Raw genomic sequence first — 27,066 nt, 5'->3', positions numbered from 1 at the left:
GGCCAAATCTGGCCCACCACTGTTTTTATAAAGCGTTATCAGAACACAGCCACGCTTATTTACACATTGTGTATGCTATTTCGCGGCTAAGCTGAATAGTTGTGGTGGAGACTGTATGTGATCTGCAAAGCTTAAAATACCTGCAACCACTTATGGAAAAGGTTTGCCAATTCCCAATTTAGAAAATTAAGAATTTTAATTCTGGTTTAAAAAAAAAGTTTTCTACTTCCCTTTTCTGTGTTCTGTCTTTCTGCAACTCTTGCTATTAGATGCTGAACTTCCTAGATTGTCATGTAAATATTTTTCTCTCCTCTTTTCCATCTGTTTTTCTTTTTGTTTGTTCTTCTGCAGAATTCCCTTAACTTCATTTCCCAAGCTTTCTATCCGTGTTTCATTCCTACTGTAATATTTGTTAACATAAATTCTTCTGATTGTTAAATTAACCTTTTTATTGTAATATAAAACACAGATATTAGTCATGCCCATAATCCCAGCACTTTGGGAGGCCACGGCAGGCAGATCGCTTGAGTCCAGCATGGGCAACGTGGCAAAATCCCATCTCTACAAAAAATATACCGAGCCGGGCATGGTGGCACACACCTATAGTCCCAGCTACTTTGGAAGCTGAGGCAGGAGGATCACTTGAGCTTAGGAAGTTGAGGCTGCAGTGAGCTGTGATTATTCCACTGCACTCCAGCCTGGGTGATAGAGCAAGACCTTGTCTAAAAACAACAGCAGCAAGAAAAAAAAAAAAAAAAACCCACAGTTATCAAAACACACAAAACTAATATATTGCTTAATAAATTACTATACAGCAACCACTCTTAAAGCCACCCCACTAGTCAAGGAAGAGAACATTCCCAGCAACTCAAAAGCTCCAGTCCAATCACAGCCCCCTCTGAAATATTGCATGGTTTCAACCCATTGGGTGGTGGTGGTGGTGGTGGTGGTGGTTGTTTCAGCTGAAATTGTCCCATCTTTGAACACTGAAAGCCTTGTCAGGTGTTGATACAGTTTGCCTCTGTCCTCACCCAAATGTCAACTTGAATTGTATCTCCCAGAATTCCCACATGTTGTGGGAGGGACCCAGGGGGAGATAATAGAATCATGCGGACCAGTTTTTCCTGTGCTATTCTCATGATAGTGAATAAGTCTCACAAGGTCTGATGGGTTTATCAGGGTCTTCTGCTTTTGCTTCTTCCTCATTTTCTCTTGCCTCCGACATGTAAGAAGTATCTTTCGCCTCCCGCCATGATTCTGAGGCCTCCCCAGCCATGTGGAACTGTAAGTCAAATTAAACCTACTTTTCTTCTCAGTCTCAGGTATGTCTTTATCAGCAGCATGAAAACAGACTCATTGTCCCCTAGGTCATTTATTGTGACCCTCATAGTCTTTGATTGTTTCCTTGCCATCTGTGATAGCAGGATGTTTAAGACTCTTCTTGTACATTCTCTGCCCTAAATTACCCATTTCTCCAAGAAACCCTGGTTTTCTTGGGAAGTGGAATTTTAAGATCCCATTTTGGTTGTTAGCAATGCTCATTGCTACTCAGTTGGTCACTGTTTCTAGTACTCTTTGGAGAACAGAGCATATATATTTCCCCCCACTTTCTTTTTATACTTGTACCAGATCTGTGTTGTCAGAATATATATTCATTACATACTATCCTCCCTTCCTTTTAACCTTCATTTAGTCTGTCAGCTACTAGCAACTGTATATTTAATGCTCACTACTGGCCCATTCATACTGGTTTCTTTAATCATTCTGATTGTCTGAAACTCAGTCTTCAGTAGATTTCTCGGGATGGGATCACAAGAACAGTATTCCCTGAGTTCCTGCATGTTCATAATTGTTTATCTGTCATCTTTGGCCTTGAAAGTCAGTTTTGCTAGATATATAGTCCTTGGCTTGCATTTTCTTTCTTTGAGTATCTTAAATATGTTCTCCTATTTTTTTCTAATATTAAACATTGCTGTTAAAACCACTGATAAAATCTAATTTTCTTTCCTTGTAAGTCACTTGCTCTTTTCCTAGATCCCAAAGGTTTGCTTGTTGTCTAAATATTTTCCCAGAATATGTCTGGCGTTCATTGTTCTGGGTCAGTATTCTCAAGTGTGCACTATGTTCTTTTAGTGTGTAGTTTCATGTCTCTTTATTTTAGTAATTATAATATTTAGTAATTGAATGTTATGAGTATTAATTTTTATTCTCTCACTTGGTTTTCTGTTAGGGACTACTATTACCCTTATGTGGCATCTTGCTTATCTGTCTTCAACATTTGTTTCTTTTGAATTGTTTAAATCTCTTCATTTCTTTTTGCTATTTTTTCTTCCCATTTTTCTTGTGTCATTATCTATTGTGTTAATCTACTCTTGTGTTTCTGTTACAGGTTGAGTGTCCCTTATGTGAAATACTTGGGACCAAAGTGTTTCAGACTTCAGATTTTTTCCAATTTGGAATATTGCTGATTGAGCATCCCAAATCCCAAATCCAAAGTAATCCAGTGAGCATTTCCTTTGAGCATCATGTTTGCACTCAAAAAGTTGCAGATTTTAGAGCATTTCTGATCTCAGGTTTTCAGATTTTTTTTTTTTTTTTTTTCTGAGAGGGAGTCTCTGTCACCCAGGCTGGAGTGCAGTGGTGAGATTCTCGGCTCACTGCAAGCTCTGCCTCCCGGGTTCAAGCGATTCTCCTGCCTCGGCCTCCTGAGTAGCTGGGACTACAGGCGCCCGCCACCACACCCAGGTAATTTTTGTATTTTTAGTAGAGATGGGTTTCAGTGTTGCCCGGGCTGGTCTCAAACTCCTGAGCTCAGGCAATCCGCCCACCTCGGCCTCCCAAAGTGCTGGGATTACAGGTGTGAACCACCGCACCGTCCAGGTTTTCAGATTTGGGATGCTCAACCTGTAGTTTAGTCTTCATTTCCAAAGTGATGTTTTCTTTTATTTCTAATTCTGTATTGAGTTCTGTCATGTCATTTATAAGCTTTGCTAGTTTTTCATGTATGTGCCTCTTTCGTGTTTGCATAACTTTTAAATCTTTTTCGCGTATTTTGAAATTCTGATGTATTGTTGGCATGCTTTCACTCTCTGTATGACATTGTATTTCTAATTTCTAACAGCTCTTTTTATTCTCTTAATCTTTTTTCTGTAGCAATCTCTTCTCATGTCTTAGCTATACTATCTTATTTTCTAACGATAGTAAGGACAAGCTGTTTAACTTAAAGTTTTCTTCTACCTGCCTAATTTATTTCTTCTAATTTCCCTACCTGCTCCTCTGCCCCCATTTGAGGCCTTTATTATTTTAGAGACTTTTCTCAAATTTATGGTAGTTCTTGGCTTGCTGGCTCATGTTTAAGAGTTGGAAAATTAAAAAAAAAAAAAAAAACTAATTAGAAAGTCTGTGTGCCATGAGTAGGGCTTATTCAATTCCAGACTTTACCATAAAGTAATCTGGTTGAGCTGTTTCTTTGTGGAACCCCCTGTGTTAGGATCTTTTCATCAATTTTTTTTCTTTGAGGCTGATCGGATTCTTCAGAGAAGATTCTTTCAGCCCCCTACCCTGGAGGGTATAAGCTTACTCATAGTGCTCTGGCAGCCAAATGAAGAGAGGAACGTTGTTTCTCTAAATATATGAATTTTTGTTTAGGAAGGCTGCCTCAGTTGATGGTTTCCCCTAGTCCAGATTTCTATTTTTACTCCCTCCAGAGAACAATCTCTGGTAGCATATCTGAGAGGAGAAGGGACAGCCGCTGAGCTATATGGAAGGAATGAGGAGATCTGGAAGGTTCTAAGAATCTCATCTATTTTTTCAACAATTCCTCTTGTTTTTAGATTGATTCAACTTCCAGATATACCTGTTGTTTTCAGTTGCCATACTTTTTGTGGGTTCTGCAGTAGAAATTAAACATTTGCATTGAACTTTCCTGGGCCTACTAAGTCAGTTATCATTTGTCTTTCTGCTTTCTAAAATGCCTTGCTATTGTCTCTTCTCATTCTCTTTGTCTTAACGGTGTGTGTGAGTGTGTGTGTGTGTGTGTGTGTGTATGCGTGTGTGTGTGTAGCCCTCCTCTATTGTTCAGTGTTGTTTCAGGAGAGAGAGGAGAGGCTAATGGCATGCATTCATTTCACCCCAGTACTTGGACCTGTATTGTACAGTGAATGTCAGGGAAGTTACTCTTCAGGTCTCCTTCTGATTCTTTTGGAGCAAATGATAAAACGTTTTTCTGTTGACACATATTGGGCAACATAGCAAGACCATGTCTCTATTTAAAAGAAAAGAAAAGAAATGGCTGGGCACGGTGGCTCACACCTGTAATCCCAGTACTTTGGGAGGCTGAGGCGGGCCTGTCACAAGGTCAGGAGGTCGAGACCATCATGGTCAACATGGTGAAACCCCATCTCTACTAAAAGTACAAAAAGTAGCTGGGCATGGTGGTGGGCACCTGTAATTCCAGCTACTTAGGAGGCTGAGTCTGGAGAATCGCTTGAACCCGGGAGGCAGAGGTTGCAGTGAGCCAAGATTGCACTGTAGCACTCTAGCCTGGTGACACAGTGAGACTCTGTCTCAAAAAAAGTAAAAATAAAAAAAGAGAAACGATCATAAAGGAATCCTATGAACAATTATATGCCAGTAAATTAAACCATTTAGATCAAATGGACAAATTACTGGAAAGGAATGCTGTAGAACATGAAGAAATGTTCACCCGGTAGTTGATATTGTGATCCATTTGCAGGCTGTTACCTTCTCCTCTCAAGGATGCAGTGGAAGTGTCAACCTGGAGAAGATGCTATACAATGCAAGAGGTGAACTCTGCCCTTAGTAAAATCCAGCTGGTGGGATATTCTCAGAAAATTGTGAGTATTCATATTACATTTCATTCATTTATGAATGCTTTCCGTTCATATTGTTATTGTTTCGAAGGATCCTATAGTTACGTTTTTAAAGCCATTCCGTTACTGAGGATCCAGAGCCTCTGTTCTTTCCTCCGTTCCAGTCAGGAACAAGGGCCTAACAGCTAACTGAAAATGAAAAAGGAAAGCCAAAGCGTATCTTTGGTCTGTATGGTAATATTTCATCTCTCCCTTTTAATGTGTGAACCTTGAGTGCCTAGGGATATGGAAGAGGGCTGGAGCTCTCAGGTGACAAGTACAGATTATAGGATTGCTTTCTATATTTGGAGCATGATGATCTCCATCATCTTTCTGTTTTCCTTAAACTTTGTAGTTTACTTTATTGATTGATTGACTGAGACAAGGTCCCACTTTGTTACCCAGGCTAGAGTACAGTGGCACAAACACGGGTCACTGCAGCCTCGACTTCCCAGGCTCATGTGATCCTCCTGCCCCAAGTAGCTACTTGGGGACTACAGGCATGTGCCACCATGCCCAGCTAATTTTTGTATTTTTTTGTAGAGACAGGGTTTCGCCACGTTGCCCAGGCTGGGTTCATGCGTTCCACCGGCCTCAGCCTCCCAAAGTGCTGGGATTACAGGCGTGAGCCATTGCACCCAGTCTCTGGTTTACTTTAAAATATTTTTTGTTTTTAAACTGAGGATATTTCTGTTGTTTTTCCCTCCAGAATTACCTTGTGTGACTGTCACTGTAAGCTCATTGCACATTCTTACTGTGGTTCTCTTTTAGGAGCTTTTTGGTGCAGTCCAGGTGACGCCTCTGAGCTCTGGCTATGCCCTTGGGAGCTCCAACTGGATCATCCAGTCTCATTACGAGAAAGTGTCTTATGTCTCTGGATCCTCCTTGCTTACCACACACCCCCAGGTATTTCCAAATTCTCTTCTTGCAACTCAGCTTTTTGGTTACTTAACTCAAATTCGGAATGTGTCCAGGGTACCATCAGCCATTTTTAAATCTTCCCAATTTGGTTTTCTACAGATACTCTCTAGCCAAGGTAGACTATTTGAATCCCAACATTTTGGCCTACAGGTTTCTCTGAAATAGTCCTGCTACCTTGAGGGTCACCACTAGGGTTCTGAAATTCCCACAGTCCTTCCAAAGACCATAGCCTAATGTGGGACACAGATAGTTATGCATTTACTCAGCAAATATTAGCTGTTTAAAATCCTTCCCAAGGGCCAAGTGTCAAGTGTCATGCACACATCTGGGTATTGGGGATTCAGTGGTGACCAATGGGCAAAGCCACTCTTGTGGATTTTATGTTGTAGGGGAGTTGATGATGTTGGGGAGAGGATGGTGTATAGTAGGTAAAAAAATAAAGTGTATGGCCATTTCCAATTGTGATACAAGTACTGAAAACAGTAAATCAGGATGATTTTCAGAGCACTGGAGACTGGTTTAGATTGGGTGCCCAGGAAAACCGGTGGGAAGATCTCACTTAACTGAGATCTGGAGAGGTAAGCCATGTTGGCTGGGCGCAGTGGCTCACACCTGTAATCCCATCACTTCGAGAGGCCAAAATGGGATAACTGCTTGAGCCTAGGAGTTCAGGACCAGCTTGGGCAATATGGCAAAACCCTGTCTCTACAAAAAATACAAAAATTAGCCGGGTGTGGTGGCACATGCTGTGGGCCCAGCTACTCAAGAGGCTAAGGCAGAAGGATCGCTTGAGCCTGGGAAGCAGAGGTTGCAGTCAGCCAAGATTGCGCCACTGCACTCCAGTGTGGGTAACAGAGTGAGATTTTGCCTCAAGAAAAAAAAAAAAAAGTCTGGGTATGGTGACTCATGCCTGTAAATCCCAGCATTTTGGGAGGCCAAGGCAAGTGGATCCCTTTTTTTTTTTTTTTTTTTTGAGACGGAGTCTCGCTCTGTTGCCCAGGCTGGAGTGCAGTGGCCGGATCTCAGCTCACTGCAAGCTCCGCCTCCGGGGTTTACGCCATTCTCCTGCCTCAGCCTCCCAAGTAGCTGGGACTACAGGCGCCCGCCACTGCTCCCGGCTAGTTTTTTGTATTTTTTAGTAGAGACGGGGTTTCACCGCGTTAGCCAGGATGGTCTCGATCTCCTGACCTCGTGATCCGCCCGTCTCGGCCTCCCAAAGTGCTGGGATTACAGGCTTGAGCCACCACGCCCGGCCAGGTGGATCACTTTAGGTCAGAAGTTCGAGACCAACCTGGCCAACATGGTGAAACCCCGTCTCTACTAAAAATACAAAAATTAGGTGTGATGGTGTACACCTGTGGTCCCAGCTACTTGGGAAGCTGAGGCAGGAGAACCACTTGAACTCGGGAGACAGAGGTTGCAGTGAGCCGAGATCGTGTGCTGCACCCAGCCTGGGTGACAGAGCAAGACTCCGTCTCAAAAAAAAAAAAAAAAAAGAAAGAGAAAGAAAAAAAGAAAAACAGAAAAATCAGCCACGTGAAGCTGTGAGTGTTTGTATTATAAAGGGATGGCCAGTGAAGGGCCCCTAAAGCAAGAATAATTTGAAGGGCAGAGAAGGCTATTGTGGTCTCAGCATGGTGGTCAGCAGTGAGGTCCAAGAGAGTGGCAGACACCATGTCATGTAGTGCTAGCAGGCTGTGAGGAAGAATTTTGGTTTTATTTTAATATGGAGAGGGAAACTATTGGAAGGTTTTAAGTTACTCATTCCAGTCATATTTAGCAAGAAGCCCAGCACATATAAACATTGTTATGAATGTGATACTTACTCCTTTTTAGGTATTTCTAAATAATTTACTGTTCATTTCCTGAATGTTGGTTATTTCTATGTTTGTAATAGGGAGTGGGGGACATTAGTTAGCTGTTGAATGGGTATATAGATACATGAGGTAACTTGTGGGAGTCCATATTCCATTTATTTATCTACATCCATTTACAGAGAGAGAGAAGGTCTTGTTCTGTCACTCAGACTGGAGTACAGTGGTGCAATCATAGCTCACTGGTAATCTCAAACTCCTGGGCTCAAGCAATCCTCCCAAGTAGCTAGGACTATAGCCACCACACCTGGCCTATTTATTTTTTAACATAACCTCAAATTTTTATTGTCTTCATAATACAAACAAAAATGAAGCTAAGAACTGGATCACTTGGCGTTTTCTCCTTTTATCCCTTCCCAGTTAAAAATGCTTATGTCTCTTAGTAGCCAGCATTCTCTTAGATCTGCAGTTGGGCCCAACACTTAAGCTTTAGCACAATCTCATTTGTAGTTTTAGCCTTTTTCCAGAAGATTGGCTTGGTCTGCCTGCGTAGCCACTCCTTCCTGCCATTAAGCCACTTTCCCTCAGCATACAGATCATCTTTGCCCTTCTTGTACCGTGTCACTCTGTGGAGTTGGTGCTGACCATGCTTCTTACACAAAGTTCAGTGGGTGTGAAGAACATTCACCATGTTTGTGAGAGCACTATCCATAAGTAAAGAAATTATTCATCTTTTAATTACAAATAAAAATTGTATATATTTATGGTATGCATGATGTGTTGATATATGCATGCATTATGGAATGGCTAAGTCAATAATTAACAGACCCATTTTAATATGGGGAGAACCATGCTGTGCTCTAGTGGGGAATAATAGGATGTCTGAGCTGCCATTCTGCATTATTTCTTTATACTTTCTTTTATAGCCAAGTTTCATCTCAGGGTCTAGAGGGGACGCTGCTATTTTTTCCTCCATCTAGCGGAATTCTGGGCCCTTCCTGGTTATTGAAATCAAAAGCCCATCAATGTCACCATCATCTGGTTCATTGAATCAAAATTTTTTATTGGCATCTTCTATCATTCCTGATGTGTTCTTCCATAAAAGACAGAAAGATGACTTGGCTGCCAACTCTTCTGATTTGTCCTGCTTAGTTCAAAGCCTTTACAGTACTATTGATGTAATTTCCAGTAAATTATTCTTACAAGATTCATAAATTTAAAGGGAAAATAATGTCTTGAAAGTAATGAGCAACATACCTAAGTAATTAATTTTAATTTCTAGCTGGCGACCTGTGTTATATGTAAAAAAGAAAAAAATTAGATTTTTCTTTACCCACGTAATTGGATTCTGTGTTGAATTGGCAGGGATGAGAAAAGTTTTGGTTTGAAAAACTTGATAGTCTAATTGCACAGTTAGCAAACTGTGGCCTGGGCACTAAATGTGGCATGCCACCTATTTTGGCATATAATATTTTGTTGAAGTACAGCCACACCCGTTTGTTTATGGAATGTTTATGGCTCAATATACACCATAGGCTGGACAGGGTGGCTCATGCCTGTAATCACAGCATTTTGGGAGGCCAAGGCAAGATGATTGAGCCCAGGAATTCAAGACCAGCCTGGGCAACATGGCAAGACCCCATGTCTACAAAAAATTTAAAAAAAAGAAGCCAGGTGTGGTGGCATACGCCTGTGGTCCCAGTTACTCAGGAGGCTGAGGCATGAGGATTGCTTCAGCCTGGGAGGTTGAGGCTGCAGTGAGCCATGTTTGTGCCATTTGTACTCTAGCCTGGGCAACAGAGCAAGACCCTGTCTCAAAAAAAAAAAAAAAAAGGTTATAATGGCAGAATTCTACTTTAAATGTTACAGCAAACTTTGCTAACCCCTGGTCTATTTGAGTAGAATCTTTACTAACTAGGAAGAATATCACAGGCTGCTGTATAATTCTGATAAACATAGAGAAATAAGGCTTTGGATTAAGCCTGAAGGCAGTAAGAATGGAGAAAAGAGTTAAAACATTGGCAGGTCTTTAATGCAAGAAATATTTGTTGAATGCCCACTGTCTTCAGAAAAGAAAGAATAAAAATTAGAGATCTTATGTCTGCATGACATTGAGAATGGTGTTAATGGCCACTAATCCAGTTAACAAGGAAGAGTTGGCAGAGGACCATTTGTTGCAGAAGAGGGTAGTAGGTTTCATGAATGTGAATTTGAGAACATTAGACAAATGGAAATATGGGGCTGGAACTGGGATGTGGAGGCAAGTCTGGAGACAGACTGGAGAGTTGTCACATTTTAAAAATCTAACTGAGCATGATTGCTCATGCCTGTAATCCCAACACTTTGGGAGACCAAGGCAGGCAGATCACAAGGTCAGGAGTTCAAGACCAGCCTGGCCAACATGGTGAAACCCCATCTCTACTAAAAATACAAAAATTAACCGGTGTGGTGGTGTTCACCTGTAATCCCAACTACTCAGAAGCCTGAAGCAGGAGAATCGCTTGAATCTGGGAGGTGGAGGTTGCAGTGAGCGGAGATCGCACTATTGCACTGCAGCCTGGGCAACAGAGAGAGACTCTGTCTCAAAAAACAAAAAAAAATCTAGATAAAGGGCCGAGGGCCAAAGACTGAGCCATAGGGAACTTTTACCAACAGACAGTGGAAGGAAGAAAAAATAGTCTTGTGTAAGAATGGTTGGAGAGTTAAAGGAAAATTGAGGCCAAAGAGTGCAGCCTCCCAAATGGAGAAGGAAGAGAACTAGCCTTTACTGAGCATGAGGTCTCAGTATTAATTTTTTAATGGATTTGATATTTAGCAACCATGCTGAATTCTCTTAATTCTGATATTTATCTATTGATATTATCTTGCAATGAAGTAACAGTTTTCTCACCTCTCTTCTAACCTTTGTATCTTTTATTTTTCTTATCTTGTGACTGAGCCCTATAATACTGTATTGCACAGCAGTGATGATAGTGGACATCCTTGTCTTGTATAAGACTGTTAAAGGAAAGCTTTTGTAGTTTCTTCGTTAAACATCGTGCTTACTACACCATTTTTATTTGTCAAGCTAAGGAGTGTCTCCTTTATCCCCAGCTTTCTGATTTTTTAAAAGTCAGATATAAGTGTTATACTTTATCAAATGCTATTGAGCATGTGCGATCAACTTTGATTTCTCTCCTTTGAGACCATTAGTGTAGTGAATTGCAGTGTTAGCTTTGCTCACGTTCAACCATCCAGTATTCCTGGGATAAATCTTGCTTGATTACAATCTATTATTTTTAAAATACTCTCCAGGAATGAGTTGGTGAGTATTTTATTGAAGTTTATAATCTATAGTCATAGGTGAAAAATGGGCCCATACATTATTTTCTTATACTACCTTTGTTTGTCAGAAACCAAGGTATGTTCATCTCATAAGGTGATTTGGGAGCCTTTCCCTCTTTTTCTAATGTCAGAAAAAATATATGAGGTAGGGATTATCTTTTCCTGAAAGTTTGGTCAAATGTTCCATAAAACTGTCTGGATCTGGATGACCACTATTGAACTACGTTTTCTGGGCCAAAATTGTGCCAGAATTTTGGCAGAGATTTGTCCTTTTTGCCTAGGTTTTCAAAATCATAGGTATAGAGCTATTTATAATCCTCTTTTATTTGTTTAACCTTTTTGTGTAAGTCTGTTTTCATTCTAAATTTTATTTTCATCATCTTCTTGATCAGACTTGCCAGAAGATTGTCTATATTATTGATTTTATTCAAAAAATAAGTTTTTGCTTTTAATTGTTTTGGTTGTATTTTCATCCTTTGTTCTGCCCTTTATTTCCTTCCTTCCTTCTTTACTTCAGATTTACTGTTTTTACTAAGTGCGTTTCAGTGTTTGCTTTTCCACAAATGTATTTAAAGCAACCAGTTTGTATCTTAGTATAATTTTACTCTGTTACATTTTTGATACGCAGTGCTTTGTCATTCATCTCTAAGTATGTCATAATATTCTTTATAATGTTCATGATTTAAATAACCAAAGGTTATTTTACAGTATAATTGTTTCTAGTCCATCCAGTCTGATTAGACATAGGATTAGAGGAAATTTTTTTAAGCCTATGTTTCAAGAGTCTAATCTTTTGCATTATAATAAACATATCCTGATGGACTGAAATTTGATTAGGCTTCCTTTGAAGCACAATCTATTTTTGTAAATGTTCTCTACGTGTCTTGGAAAAGAATGTGTATTCACTGTTGGGTAAAATATTTCTATATGTATTTGAGTGTTTTGCATCATTCAAGTCTTACATCTTTGCTTAGCTACTGATTTCTGAAAAGGGTGTGTTAGTTGTTGATTATTTCTCACTGTAGTTTTACCAATTTTTAGTTTTTAATATTTCTATGCTGTATACTCAGGAGTCCATATATTCATGATCATTATATTTTATCAATCAGTTATTCTTTTTATCAGAATGCTTCGATGCTTTCTTTTTTTTCTCTATAAAAACTGCATTAAAAGCCAAGAGGCTTTTTCCCAGGTTTGGTTTGGTTTTTGTTTGTTTGTTTGTTTGTTTGTTTGTTTGTTTGTTTCTGAGACAAGGTCTTGCTGTGTCGCCCAGGCTAGAGTACAGTGGTGTGGTCTCAACTCACTGCAGCCTCTGCCTCTGCAATTCAAGCAGTCCTCCTGCCTCAGCCTCCAAAGTAGCTGGGACTACAGGCACATGTCACCATGCCTGGGTAATTTTTGTCCTTTTTGTAGAGACAGGATCTTCCTATATTGCCCAGGCTGGTCTCAAACTCCTGGGCTCAAGCGATCAGTTCACCTTTGACCTCCCAAAGTGCTGGGATTACAGGCATGAGCCACCGTGCTTGGCCGGGATTTTTTTTTTTTTAATCTAGTGTCTCTTGGTTGGTGAGCCTGTTTGTATTTCTTGTGATGGCTGTTGTAGTTTTGCCATCTTCTTTCATGTTTTTAGTTCGTTCTTTTCCTAGTCTTTTCTTGCCTTCCTTTAGAAGGGTAAATTTCCTTCTGTATATGTGAAAATACACATTTTATTTTTATTCTTCTGAGGTATTTCTTAGTTTATTTTTTCTGTGACTATCTTACTTACCAGTATCTGTATGTTTCCTCCCAAAGCCACACTGTCCTCTTGTCTCCCCCATCTTTCTCTCTTCCTTTGCACACCATACCCCATGCTGACCATGGTGAAACCATCTCGAATTTTAGTTCTGGGTCATTTAGAATACACATAGGGTGGTGAATGTATTCCTTATTGCAACAACAGTGATCTTCATTGAGATACATTGTAAGTTTTTCAACCTTACTTTCCATATGCAGGATCTCATAACATCCTGCTAGATTGACTTTTATTCTTCCAGGAATACTTGAGGAATGGGAAGGAATCTAGAGGATCTTGAAGTGGTAAGCCTATGAGGCCTTGATTATTAAGAGTGTCTTTAATTTTTTCTCACATTTAAATGATAGCTTGGATGGATTAAAAATCAAAGGCAAAAAAACTTTGATAGGATAAAGCTTTGGAAATACGACTTCATTTTCCACTTGTATCACTTGTTGTTGTTAAGAACTCTGAAGGCATTTAGATTTGTGTTCCGTTATATGGGATCTGCTTTTAGAATTTTCACTTTAATATTTGTATGTTTTACAATGATTTCTCTTCAATGTGTGTTTTTCCTGTTAATATAGTGTCTGTGAGATCTTCCAGTTTCCTTTAACTTAAAAAACTTCTTAGTCATATTTTAAATTACTTACTCCTGGCTGATTTTCTTTTTCTTTTTATGGAATTTCTAGTATATAGATACTGACACTTTTGTGTATTGCATGTCTTTTTTCTTATATATTTCCCATCTACTTCATGAAGCCTCCTGAAAAAAATCTTCCAGCTCCTGAATTCATTCTCGGCCATATTCATGCTGCTCCTCACACAAACATACTTTTGTTCACAGTATTTCTAGATGTTTCTCCTTACACTTGCTCATTTTAATCTCCCTCTGTATATTTTTTGGGACATTGTAATACATATATTCCTACTGTGGTTCACTAATTCTCCCTGTGGAGATAGATTTTAGCTCACAATGTTTAGTAGGTGCTGCCTTCCTTGGTGGTCTTGTTTGATTCCCTGCGAGCTCTCCTTGCTTGACCCTCAGGGCCCCTCCTCTCATATCTGTGCTTCAGACATTGTTTCTCCTGAGTGTCTCCCTGACTTGTCACCACTTTGCCCTTGTGGTGTGAGGGAACAACCAAGGAGTGGCTTAGTGTTCTGTGAACCTTCATCCCGCTGTTCTGGCATTTCCTTCCTCACAGAGTGGGGGTTGAACCGGCCACAATCTGCCAACTGTAATATGGAGGAAAGAAAAAAGGACAAAGGGTTTTTGCGCAACCTCTCCTCCACCCGCAGTAGAAGCTATTGCCTGCCCTTTTGTCCTCATTCCAAGGCCCCTAGTTTCCCCAGGAATTTATTCCCCAGGAATTTATGATTTAGTTTCTCACATTTGTCAGCTGCCTTTGCTTCTGAGCACCTCTGTCCTTTCAGTTTAGATTCTGGGAGTGTGGCAGAGCACATTGGCTCACGCCTATAATCCCAACACCTTGGGAGGCCAAGGTGGGAGGATTGCTTGAGCTCAGGATGTTCGACACCAGCTTGGGCAACATAGTGGGACCCGTCTCTACAAAAAATCAAAAAAGAAGCTGGGCGTGGTGGCACACGCCTGTGGTCCCAGCTACTCGGGATGCTGACGTGGGAGGATCACTTGAGTTAGGGAGGTTGAGGCTGCAGTGAGCTGTGGCCGCACCAGTGTGCTTCAGCCTGGACCACAGAGTGAGACCCTGTCTCAAAATAAATAAATAAAAATAAAAATAGATTCTAGGAGCATGCCAGCAGCTCATGCCCATGTGTGGTCTTGTCAGGAGTCATAGTAGATGTCTTATTTTGAAATAATATTATTTTCTTCTATTTCTGATTAGAAAATTTTAATTTGTATTTATTGTAGTAATTTTGGAAAATACAAAAATCTCAGAGAAAAGATAAAAATTGTATGAATCCTAACATTAAGAGCTATTTGCAGCCTGCTTTTCTGCTCTTTCTGATGAACTGTGTAGTGAACTTTACTTAGGTCATCATGGATTCTACCACATGACATATGATATCTGTCTAGTGCTCTGTCCCGTGGATATACCATGAAATGTTTAACTCTTTCTCACTGTTGGACATTGAAATGGTTTAAAACTTTTTTCCTGAAAAAAACTTATTTCAAACAGTTGTATAGTCTGCCCAGAAAGAGGGCCCAGGACACAGTTTAAAAATAATACTAATAGAACAACACAAGCAGCACCTGTTGGAAAGATCCCATAAATGTATTGGCAATAACTAGCAAGCACTTTTGATAATTGAAGTCGCGGCCTTTCTGACTGTGGAAATCAAATGACTGGATTTGCTTGTGACTTTTGAACCTGTATTTGAATACTACATTTTGTATTATGTTGGTTTGAAAAGGCAACGTAATAGTCATATTATTTCAATAGCTTCTTGGCTACTCTGCCTGACTTCAGGGGTAGACTTGAGTGTTAGATGTGAAACTCCCCAGCATAGTATAGTAAAAGCTACATATACCTAGACATTAGGGCTTAGTTTTATAATTTATTTATTTATTTTTGAGACAGTCTCACTCTGTTGCCCAGGTTGGAGTGCAGTGGCGTGATCATGGCTCACTGCAACCTTAAACTCTCCAGGCTCAGATGATCCTCCCACCTCAGCCTCCCAAGTAGCTGGGACTACAGTGCACCAGCACATCTGGCTAATTTTTTTTTTTTTTTTTTAGAAACAAGGTTTTACCATATTGCCCAGGCTGGTCTTAAACTCTTGGGCTCAAGTGATTCACCCATCTCAGCCTCCCAAAGTGGTGGGATTACAGGCATGAGCCACCACGCCTGGTCTGGTTAGTTTTAGAAACTTATCTATAATAGAATGTGACACTGATGTCCTTACCAGGCTAAGATTTGAAGTATGGAAAATTGTTGGGCACGGTAGAGTATTTTGTTGTTACTCTTGGCAGTATGTTTTCATTTGTGTTTAGGTTTAGTTTGTTTATTGTTTTGATCTTTTCTCATCCTTCTGACCACAAAACAGACCTGGAAAGGTACCCATCCTACCCCTTTAGCTGTTACCTGAAGGCCTTGAAGACTCTCCAACACCTTGGTCTCTGGCCAGGAATAAATTTGGAAAACCAGGCACCGCCAGTCAGTGGGCTGTTTCCTTCCCACATAACTTTTGGCCTTGAAGCTAAGACACGTGGTTCCCTAGTTTCTAAGGCTCCTGGGTCTTTGAGGGAGAAGGGGAGGAGAGATGATTTGAAAGCAAGGGTTCCACAGGGGGATGTCTGCCTTCAAGCAGTGGTTCTTAACATTTTGTGGGTCATTAACCAAAAGCCTGATAGTAATAATCTGATGAGAAGTACTCCAAAAAAAGTAATAAAACATTTATGCACATTGACACAGACTTCGCTTTTTATTTCTGGAGACCCTGAGTTTATGGAGTCCTCAGAAGCCCATTGTTATTTTTCAGGTTAAGAATCTCTGGCTTAGAATTTTGGAAAGAATTTGTTTAAGAAATGAAATAAAAGGGCCGGGCGCGGTGGCTCAAGCCTGTAATCCCAGCACTTTGGGAGGCCGAGACGGGCGGATCACGAGGTCAGGAGATCGCGACCATCCTGGCTAAGACGGGGTGAAACCCCGTCTCTACTAAAAAGAAAAAAATACAAAAAATTAGCCGGGCGAGGTGGCGGGCGCCTGTAGTCCCAGCTACTCGGGAGGCTGAGGCAGGAGAATGGCATAAAACCCAGGAGGCGGAGCTTGCAGTGAGCTGAGATCCGGCCACTACACTCCAGCCTGGGCGGCAGAGCGAGACTCCGTCTCAAAAAAAAAAAGAAATGAAATAAAAGAAAATGAATTGGCATTTTCCACCCAGTCATTCCCTGAGCTTATGATGTTTTATTCTTCACTGTGGGAATTCCTTCTTATCCATGGGGTTGGAAGATGGTGGTTGGCCTATGAGAAGGTCTCCTAGAGCTGGCACAATTCCCACACCTGTACTTCATGATCCTTTTCCCTTTGAAGGTCAGGGGAATGCTCCTATTGGCTCATTTTCTTGAGGTCTTAAAGACTCTGGCACTGGTTGGGCCTGGTGACTTGCGCCTGTAATCCCAGCACTTTAGGAGGTCGAGGCAGGAGGATTGCTTGAGCCCAGGAGTTTGAGACCAGGCTGGGCAACATGGTAAAACTCCATCTCTACAAAAAATACAAAACTTAGCTGGCCATGGTGGCATGCAACTGTGGTCCCAGCTACTTGGGAAGCTGAGGTGGGAGTCTCGCTTGAGCCCAAGGCAGTGAGCTGAGGTCATGCCACTGCACTCCAGTCTGAGCAATAGAGCAAGATTCTGTCCCAAAAATAAATAAGAAATAAATAACAAAGACTGGCAGTAATGTAGTTTCTTCTCTTAAATCTAAAGAAAATATCTTAAATTTGGATTTCTTGAATCAGGTTTTTTGTTTTTGGGGTTTTGTTTTTTGTTTTTTGTTTGTTTGTTTGTTTGTTTTGAGACAGGGTCTTACTCTGTCACTCAGGCTGGAGGGCAAGGGCATGATCTCAGTTCACTGCAACTTCTGCCTCCTGGGCCTAAGAGATCCTCCCATCTCAGCCTCTTGAGTAGCTAGAGGTATAGGCGCACACCACCATGCCAGCTAATTTTTTTGTAGAGATGGGGTTTTGCCCTGTTGCCCAGGCTGGTTTCAAACTCCTGGGCTCAAGTGATCCACCTGCCTCGACCTCCCAAAGTTCTAGGATTAAAGGCATGAGCCACCATGCCCAGCCAAATCAAATTTTTAAGAACTAAGGCAGTTGCTAGGTAGGTTTGTTTTGTTTTTTGTAATGTTTTCTTCCCCCTGAATTTCCCCAAATGTTATGCTGTTTCTGCAATACTATGCCCTGATCTGGAAGCTCTACAGTAAAAATTAAGCCTAATATATTTGGGGGCTAGGGCGGCAGGTAAGCTGAGCTACTAATAGTCCATGGATTGGTTGGAGGTAGGTCCCACGAAGCAAGGAGGGGGAGACCGGACAATTTACTGGCTCTCCACCTGTTTCTTTCCATGCTTTCTATCTTATTTGTCTTATATGGCTATACAGCTTCTCTCTGCAGAATGTTTCCTTCTCTCAGAAAGAAAGTATACCATTTATGGTGCATTTGTTTAGTTGTTCATTCATTACCTCCTGTAGTTAGTGATATTTCCTAAACCCCTACTTCGGGGAACAGAGTAAGCTAGGCTATAGGAGAAACATGAAATTTACAGAAGTGGTAATAGTGGGCGAAGATGTGTACATGCAGAACTTTTCTCCAGGGTGCAGGTGATCAGTCAAGTGGATCTGGTGCTTCCATCTCCTCACCTGCCATGACATTATAATTTGTTTCTCTCTGTCTGGACTGCTATAGGGGCCTTAAAAATGTTCTCTGTTTGCTCTCACCTACCTCCTTTAGCAAAATCTCCTGTAATTGCTGTTACCAGAATGTCATTTGCTGCTTCAGAAGGTTGACTCCTCACTGCCCACTCTGTCAGTGGGCATGATCCTGACCACTTTGGTCCTTTACCAATTGCACTCTCTTTACTCAACTCCTTTCTCTAGCCCAGAGTACACTCTCCATCCTGCAGTGGTCATGCTTCCTCTCACCTTCCTGACTCCCACTGCACTCTTTCCCAGTGTGAAATTCTCACGTTTCCTACCAGACCATGTTCTTTTTATTTATTCATCTATTCAGCAAATGTTTGTTTAGCAAATGCTGTATGCCAGGCATTTTGCTAGGCAACAGAGAAACAAAGTTCTTGCCTTCACGGAGCTTCAGAGTCCTGTGGGGGACACAGACAAGTAAATAGTACTTTCAGTTTGGAGTGATCAGTGCTGAGATAGAAAGTATTAGAAGCCCCAGGGCACATGTTAAAGGGACAACTTGGTATTGGGGAAGGGAGAGATGTCCGGGAGATGTTCCAAAGGCAGTGAGTGACCCAGGCTGTTGAAATTGAGTCTTAAGTTCCTTAGCCAAGGAAGAAAAGAAAACTGGAGCAAAACATCATCTGCCAAAAGCCATGTGTTACTGACCTCACCTGGCCTGGTGCAGCTTGCTAGTCTGCATTCCTCTTGGCATCTGTATACTCAGTGCAAACTCTGAAAATTTGCGTTATACTTTCTGTGGCTTTTTGAAAAATCCTTTTTCTAAAATTATGCATAAATGTTTTCTTCAACTGGATTATAAGCTTCTAGGGACCAGGTCTTCTTCTCATGCCTTGTGCCAAGTGTTCAATCTAAATGAAGCATCAGAGGCCCGACACCATGGCCACAGCCCTCTTAGGCTTGGGGTTTATGAAAATATTATTCCTCAAGTTTGTGAGAGCAACAGGAGGCAGCCAAATGCCTGGGCAGATAGGATGGGTACCCAGTGAAACCACACCTCCAAGCCAAAGACGGTTTAAAGCCTGAAAGCCAAGCTACAAGTTAAATCTTCAGACTCGGATTGAGAATTTATCTTTCTGTTTGGTGCGCTTTCCCCTGATTGATCCCCACCCTTCACCTATTTTACATATACCTACCCTTTCCTACTTAGTTTTCTACACTGTGATACTCACCTTTTATTGGTGTCTTTGCTTTAACCTTTTTTACATACTAACCAATCAGCATGCACTGTGCATCCTCTGCTTGTAAGACCCCAGCCTCAGTCAATAATAGGAGAGAACCACCCAACTGCAGGGGTGGGGAACCACCCCCCACATCCCCTCTCTTCTAAGAGCTGTTCCATCGCTCAATAAAATTCTTCTTCACCCTCCTCGCCCTTTAATGTTCAGTGTATTCTCATTCTTCTTGGGCGCTGTACAAGAGCTCGGACACCACTGAACACAGGTATAAGCAGTAACAGGTAAGCTGGGGCACACCAGCGTGGCTGAGTGAGGCCCGAGTGGGGCGTCGCTGGCCAGGGGTCCCTGGCTTGCAAAGTGACCAAAAAGAAGAATCACTTGTTTATGACTTTCAACTTTGTAAGGTATTTTAAGTTGGTACTTGGACAAGATGGCTTTTTCTTTGTGTGTTTGAACAAAATGTTCCCGTTTGCAGCACTCAGTGAGTGGTCATTGACACCAGTAATCTATACATTTGCCCTTTGGTGGTGAAATGGAAATGTTTGAGGTGTCAGCTTGCTTTGGAGAGTGTCACTAAAAGCCTTTTAAGCCTGCTTCATCACAGTAGCCCTGGGAATCAACGAGAAATGTCTCTGAGTTAAGGGCTAAAATTACAAACATCCAGTCTGACCTGATCATGAGGTATCTTAAAATGGTTCCCACTCGGCGACATTCGTACTGTAGCACTGCCTCTGTTTGTGTGTTGGCGGTCCTTTAATATTCAGAGGAAGATGCTGATGGCCAAGTTTCAGAGATGTTTGCAGAGTTTGCTCTGTGTTACATGTTTTGTTTTGTTTGAGACGGAGTTTTGCTCTTGTTGCCCAGGCTAGAGTGCAATGGCGTGATCTCAGCTCACTGCAACCTCCACCTCCCGGGTTCAAGCAATTCTCCTGCCTCAGCCTCCCGAGTAGCTGGGATTATAGGCACCCGCCACCACGCCTAGTTAATTATTTGTATTTTTAGTAGAGACGGAGTTTCACTATGTTGGCCAGGCTGGTCTCCAGTGCCTGACCTTGTGGTCCACCTGCCTCGGCCTCCTAAAGTGCTGGGATTACAGGCGTGAGCCACCGAGCCCTGCCTGTGTTACATGTTTTTATCTGGATCGGTAGTTCTTTTGTTTTGTTTGAGAGGGAGACAGTCTTGCAGTGCCGGCCAGGCCAAAGCACAGTGGTACACACATAGCTCACTGCAGCCTCAAATGTCTGAGCTCAAGTGTGGATTAGCAGTTCTTCATCTTTTTAGGATCATGGCCCCATTTCACCACCCAGTTAAATTTATGGAAAAGTATACACAGAGGCTGGGCATTGTGGCTCATGACTGTAATCCCAGCACTTTGGGAGACCAAAGCAGGAAGATCGCTTGAGGTCAGGAGTACAAGACCAGCCTGGCCAACATGGTGAAAATTTTCCCTACTAAAAATACAGAAGTTACCTGGGCTTGGTGGTGAGCACCTGTAATCCCAGCTACTCAGGAGGCTGAGGCAGGAGATCGCTTGAACCCGGGAGGTGGAGGTTGTAGTGAGCCGAGATGAGAAGAAAAAAGAAAAGTATACACAGGCACACACAGAATTGTATATACCATTTCAGAAGGTTCCTGGATCCTCTAAAGTCCCTCATCTCCCTTCAGCCCTCGGGATCATTATTGGTTCATTCTAACAAGGTCCATATAAAATGGTTGCCATTTTAAGCTAACTGCTACCCATTGATGCTTGGTTCCTTTGTCACCATTCTGGTTTCTTTCCAGTTGATACTCGCACATGAGAAATCATCTGAGGCCCCTTACACATCTGCTAAGAATCGCTGTCCTGTACTTACCTTCCTCTCTTCTCTGGAAACAATGGATGCATATGTATTTGTTGGAGAAGTACAAATAGATGAGTTCTGCCCAAGCAGAGAAAACGCTCTTACATACTTGTGTGAATATACTCGTGCAAATAGAAAATAGAAGCTATTCACATATAGCTGTCTTCACCACTGGCCTTTTTCTGTTTTCATAGTAAATGTTTTTCAGGTTATAAAGCTGCTTATAACGTAGGACCACAATTATGTTATTTAAAAAATAATGAAGCTCATGTATCCATGCTTATATATAATAGAAGGTGAAAGGAAAATACTCAAGGCACAGCTCCTCGGAGACCACAATGCAGATGTTGAGACTTTGCTATTATTTAGAATTTTATTTATTGCGAAATTGGGTGGGACAGAAAAAAGAGGGATAGGCCTTCATAGTAAACTGTGTTGCTAGCTTTTTTCTTCTGATGATCCACTGGGTATTTTCAATGGAGACGAGGAGTCCTCTCATTTCACATGGAAATCTTTATGAGCTCTCCTGTGAGCTCTCCAGCTTCTTAATCCATGGGCCCTCATTTTGGTTTCTTATTTTAATCCTAATTTATTTAGAAAGGGTAATATTTTTTGAAATGATTGGAAAACAATCAAAATTAAATTCAAGCTGTGGTGAGTAAAAATAAAAACACAGCATCCTAAGAATCACATAGTAGTGTGCCCTGGGAGTTCCTAGTTCACAAGATCATGGATGTTAACCTATGAGACTTACAGAAGTCATCTAAGGGAGATGGGTCAAGAAATAGCCCCATTTTATAGGAAACTCAGCTCAGAGCCATGACTGAGGTCATGAGGCTGGTCATGGAATTGGGAGTAGATTTGACCTTCTAGTTCCCAATCCAGGGTTCTTCATGGCTTCTATGCCACTGGGATTTAGTGTAAATCTCCTTACCTCTTTGAGTCCCAAATTCCATATTCCCATAGTGTATGCTTACTTCCTGTGCTTCAGAGTTATTTTAAGAATCAAATTCTATAATGTATGCTTCTCAAAGTGCGATCCCCCAGGCCAGCAATGGCAGCATCTCCTGGGAGCATGTGAAAATGCAGATTCTCAGGCCCCATCCCAACCTGCATCTGAAACTCTGGGAGGGACCCAGCAATCCGTGTTTTAGCACACCCTCCAGGGGATTCTGACTCACATGAAGTTTGAGAACCACTGATGACATGTGAGATAGCATTTTGAAACGAAGAAAGCATTACAGAAATACAAGATACCTTGTTTTAATGGAGGTAAAATGTATATATGGTGAAACATAAAGTTCTTAAATGTGTAAAACTGAATTTTGATATAATCACTGCCCCAGTGAAGATACAGAACTTGTTCATCCCTGCGTAAAACTTCCTCTTGCCTCCTGCCATCAGTCCCCACCCAACTTAGGCAGCCAGTGGTTAAGGACAGACTATTCCTTAGAGAACGTAAGAGAACTCGATGATGGGTTCAACATAGAAAGAGCAATGTCTGTGTTCTCTTATTCTTTCACTATTTGCAGGTAATGCTCCTTTTAAAATTACCAACCATATTTCTGTGTTCTTTTTCAGCCCATGGACCAAGCTTCTCTCAAAAACAGCGATGTTCTTGTCCTGACAGGGCTTACCCAGATCCCCACTGCAAACCCAGATGGCATGGTGGGAGAATTCTGCAGCAACCTAGGTGTGCAACCATCTCTCATCTTACGTTGGATGCTCTATCTTGCATTTATTTTACAATAATAAATATACTGGCCGGGCGCGGTGGCTCAAGCCTGTAATCCCAGCACTTTGGGAGGCCGAGACGGGTGGATCACGAGGTCAGGAGATTAAGACCATCCTGGCTAACACGGTGAAACCCCGTCTCTACTAAAAAATACAAAAAACTAGCCGGGCGATGTGGCGGACGCCTGTAGTCCCAGCTACTCGGGAGGCTGAGGCAGGAGAATGGCGTAAGCCTGGGAGGCGGAGCTTGCAGTGAGCTGAGATCCGGCCACTGCACCCCAGCCTGGGCGGCAGAGCAAGACTCCGTCTCAAAAAAAAAAAAAAAAAAATAATAATAATAATAATGATAAATATACTATTTTACAATAATGCGGGAAGGAGTGCTTACAGGGTAGCAGTTGTCAAAGAAGGGAGGCAGTACATCTTTGCAAATAATAGCACAGAAAAGAGTGTTACACTTTGAACTCACAACAGCAATACAGTGAACAGATATATATATATATGTATGTTTGTTTGTTTGTTTGTTTGTTTTTGAGACAGAGTCTTGCTCTGTCACCCAGGCTGGAGTGGAGTGGCATGATCTTGGCTCACTGCAACCTCCGTCTCCTGGGTTCAAGTGATTCTCCTGCCTCAGCCTTCTGAGTATCTGGGACTACAGGCATGTGCCACCACACCTGGCTAATTTTTGTATTTTTCATAGAGACAGGGTTTCACCATGTTGGCCAGGCTGGTCTGGAACTCCTGACCTCAGGCGATCTGCCCACATTGGCCTTCCAAAATGCTGGGATTTCAGGTGTGAGCCACAGCACCCAGCCAAACAGGTATATTTTTCCCCCACTAATATTGATTGGTTTTATTCTTTCTTCTTTTGGAGAAAGGCTAAATTAAGAGAGGTATGGGGCATTTTCTACCTGTAAGAAATTTATTTTCCTTCAGATATAACTCACTAAATCTGAGTAGCTGGGACTACAGGTGCACACTACCGTGCCCGGCTAATTTTTGTATTTTTAGTAGAGATGGGACGGGGTTTCACTATGTTGGCCAGGCTGGTCTCGAACTCCTGACCTCATGATCCATCCGCCTCGGCCTCCCAAAGTGCTGGGATTACAGGTGTGAGCCACCGTACCCAGCCTCTCTTTCTCTTCTTACGAGGGCATGAATCCCATCATGGGGCCTGCACCCTTGTGACCTCATCTAAACCTGATCACTTCCCAAAGTCCCTGCCTCTCTGTACCATCACAGTGGGGGTTAGGCCAACAACATAAGAATCTTGTGGGGGACACACACATTCAGTCCATAACAGCTAAGTTAATGAGCTCAGACCTTCAGCTCTAGCAACTTTAAGTGATACTACTTCTGCTCTAGGAAGAAGTGGTCATCTTCTTATATTTACATGGAAGGCACTGTTCTTAGAAATTTCACTTGGCCATGCTAATAAACATAGTCTGTTTTTGTTCTTTGATACTAACCCAAAGGTAATTTATTTTTACCTTAGAAAAATAATTGGACTAATCTCAAATAGTCTTGGTTTGTATGTTTGTTTATAGTCTAGAATCATCTACTCGAAGAACTTTAGGCTTGAAAGGAACCTTACTTCTAATTCAGTCTCCCAAAGTGGGGTCCACTAACCACATTCCTTAAGACCAATGGGATTACTTATTAAAAATGCAAATTTGGGGGCCCTACCTGGTAAGTCAGAATCTCTGGGGAAAGGAGACACCCAGAAGAAAAGTTGCATTTTCAACATATTCTCTGACATTTTCCATGCAAACTGAAGCTTGAAAATTACTGATCTCATTCATTCTTTTCGTGTAACGGATGCAGGAACTGAGGCCAGGGAAGGTTGTAGTGGCTTTCCTGTGGTCCTGTGGGTTGGGACAGAGGTAGGATTTGAGCCAGGCTCTTGAGCTATAACCAGCTATGTTGATTTTCTCCACTGTACCCTACTTTAATACCATACTCTAGCAATAGCAAGTCCACCAGCACTCAAGTTACAGCATCTAGGTGAGCCTAAGTACTTAAAGTATAGGGGATTTTCCTGCAGACAAACGTTAATGAAAGAAAATACTACTAACTCCTGCAGACAAATATTACTCAAACAGAAAAACTTGGCCTATTTCCTTTTATGTCATTCAGCCATGTTCAGAGACTGAACAGAGACAAATCCAGCAAATTTTTGAGCAGGATCTAAAACAGGAAGGAGCTTGGAGGCTCTGTTCTGAAGCTCAGCTGCCATTGGTAAAAACCCAAACCCCTAATCACATGCTCTATTCCCAGGGACCTAGATTAGACAGTGATGAGAAAATCAGTATCAGCCTATAGCATCCCCTGCTTTGATGTGTTCTTCAAAAGAAGCAGGTTATTAGACAGGCGAGTGAATCATAAAAACAGAAGTCGGAAAACAAGTGCAAATCTTATTTTACAAGTTACAGTCTATAACACTGCCCTCTTGATACGATGTTTTTTCTCCTCTGGCATCCACTTTTCTAGCTCTGACAGTCCGCAATGGAGGAAACGTGTTGGTTCCCTGCTACCCTTCTGGAGTGATCTATGACCTCCTGGAGTGCCTGTATCAGTACATCGACTCAGCTGGGCTCTCCAGTGTCCCCCTCTACTTCATCTCCCCTGTGGCCAACAGTTCACTGGAGTTTTCCCAGATCTTTGCTGAGTGGTATGTCAGTAGTTTTTTTCTATGAATTTTATTTGATTCAGGACATTCAAGCAGTAAGAATAAAAATAATCCTGTTTTTTCTCACATTACTATGGAAATTTCATTTTGTTGTTTTTCTTTCTGTGATAAGATTGCATTATTAAAAGCCAAAACTGTGGCATTGCTAAGTTTAGAATAATAGTTGTCAAAGAGGGAAGCATGTAAGGCAGAGACTTACCTTAGCCCAGCACTTTCAAAATTGGTAACAAAAATCTTATATACTACTCAAATGTCACCCTCTGCCTGTTACTCAGTGAAATGACATTCTAAAAGTTAAAAAAATTTTTCAAGCCCAAGCTCATGTTGTCTAAAATGTATAGTACCAAATCTGAGAAGAAAAACTAGATTTTTTAAAGTTGCAATAGTATGATATTTGACAAAATTTTATTACATCAGAAAATTGATCAAATCCTAGAGTTGGCAAAATATTAAACAATACGAAGTTAGTGAACCTTTTTAGAGTTATTTAGATGCATGTTTGAATGTGACTCACCAGACCAAAAATAAAGGGAGAAGTGGGAAATAACTTGTACAATATCCCAATGGTGCCTTAGAATGGTGCTTCCCAAACGTTCTGGGACTGTGACACAGGCAGTCTAGGGTGCATTTAATCCTTTTAGTCGTGAGGTAACCAGATAGACACAGCATGTACTGAGTTTCTAATTAAAAAGGAATTTGTGCATCACCTTCTCGTAACATATTCAATTATGCTGCTCCCAACCCTTGCTTTTTTAAAGTACTTTTTTCATTCCCTTCTGTGGTCTTTTTTTCTAAACCCCACCTGTGTTTAGACTCATACAGGCTTCTCTATCCTATGTACAAATTATTCTTCTCTGTAGCGTTTTTTTTCTGTTTGTTTATTTTAAGACGGAGTCTTGCTCTGTCGCCCGGGCTGGAGTACAGTGGCATAATCTTGGCTTACTGCAACCTCTGCCTCCTGGGTTCAAGCAATTCTGTTTCAGCCTCCCGAGTAGCTGGGATTACAGGCACCCGCCACCATGCACGGCTAATTTTTGTATTGTTAGGAGAGACGGGGTTTCAACATGTTAGTCAGCTGTTCTCAAACTCCTGACCTCAGGTGATCCGCCTGCCTTGGCCTCCCAAAGTGCTGGGATTACAGGCGTGAGCCACTGCGCCCGGCCCTTTGTCACTTTTTATTGGTACCCAGTGAATTTTATCCTTTGTGAACAGGGTCTCATTTTTCCCAGCAGAGGAAGGTCATCTTGAGTAATGAGCAGTCTACCCTCAGTATCACTTGCACATTTCATCAGTGTGCTCTGAATTTCTGCTTCCAGATCCTTAATAAAAATACTGAAGAAGATAACTCCCTGGGCCAGCCCTGTGGGCCTCTGTGCTTGGATCCCAGCAGGGTGTGCACTCTTCAAGTCCAATTTTCACCCACCACATATGTTTTATGTTGTTGGAATATTTTATTCAACAGAAGTCGAGAATACAAAAATGAGAGGAGGTTGTTTTTGTGTTTCTGGTTTTTAGATATTTGTT

At 41.6% G+C, this 27,066-nt stretch overlaps 1 protein-coding gene across 3 annotated transcripts in view; it reads left to right on the top strand.

The window, feature by feature from the left end:
• INTS9 (integrator complex subunit 9) overlaps window positions 1–27,066 on the top strand; it is a 128,110-nt gene that overhangs the window by 73,940 nt on the left and 27,104 nt on the right. For all 3 annotated transcript variants that reach the window (XM_045399006.2, XM_005562965.4, XM_005562966.5), the window contains 4 exons: window positions 4,736–4,856; window positions 5,643–5,777; window positions 22,701–22,812; window positions 25,344–25,524. In XM_045399006.2, coding sequence (XP_045254941.1) covers window positions 4,736–4,856; window positions 5,643–5,777; window positions 22,701–22,812; window positions 25,344–25,524 — 549 coding nt within the window. The remainder of the gene's footprint in view (window positions 1–4,735; window positions 4,857–5,642; window positions 5,778–22,700; window positions 22,813–25,343; window positions 25,525–27,066) is intronic.

Source organism: Macaca fascicularis, chromosome 8, assembly GCF_037993035.2.
Source record: "Macaca fascicularis isolate 582-1 chromosome 8, T2T-MFA8v1.1".
Lineage (NCBI taxonomy): Eukaryota > Metazoa > Chordata > Mammalia > Primates > Cercopithecidae > Macaca > Macaca fascicularis.
This window is presented reverse-complemented; position numbering and strand designations above follow the sequence as displayed.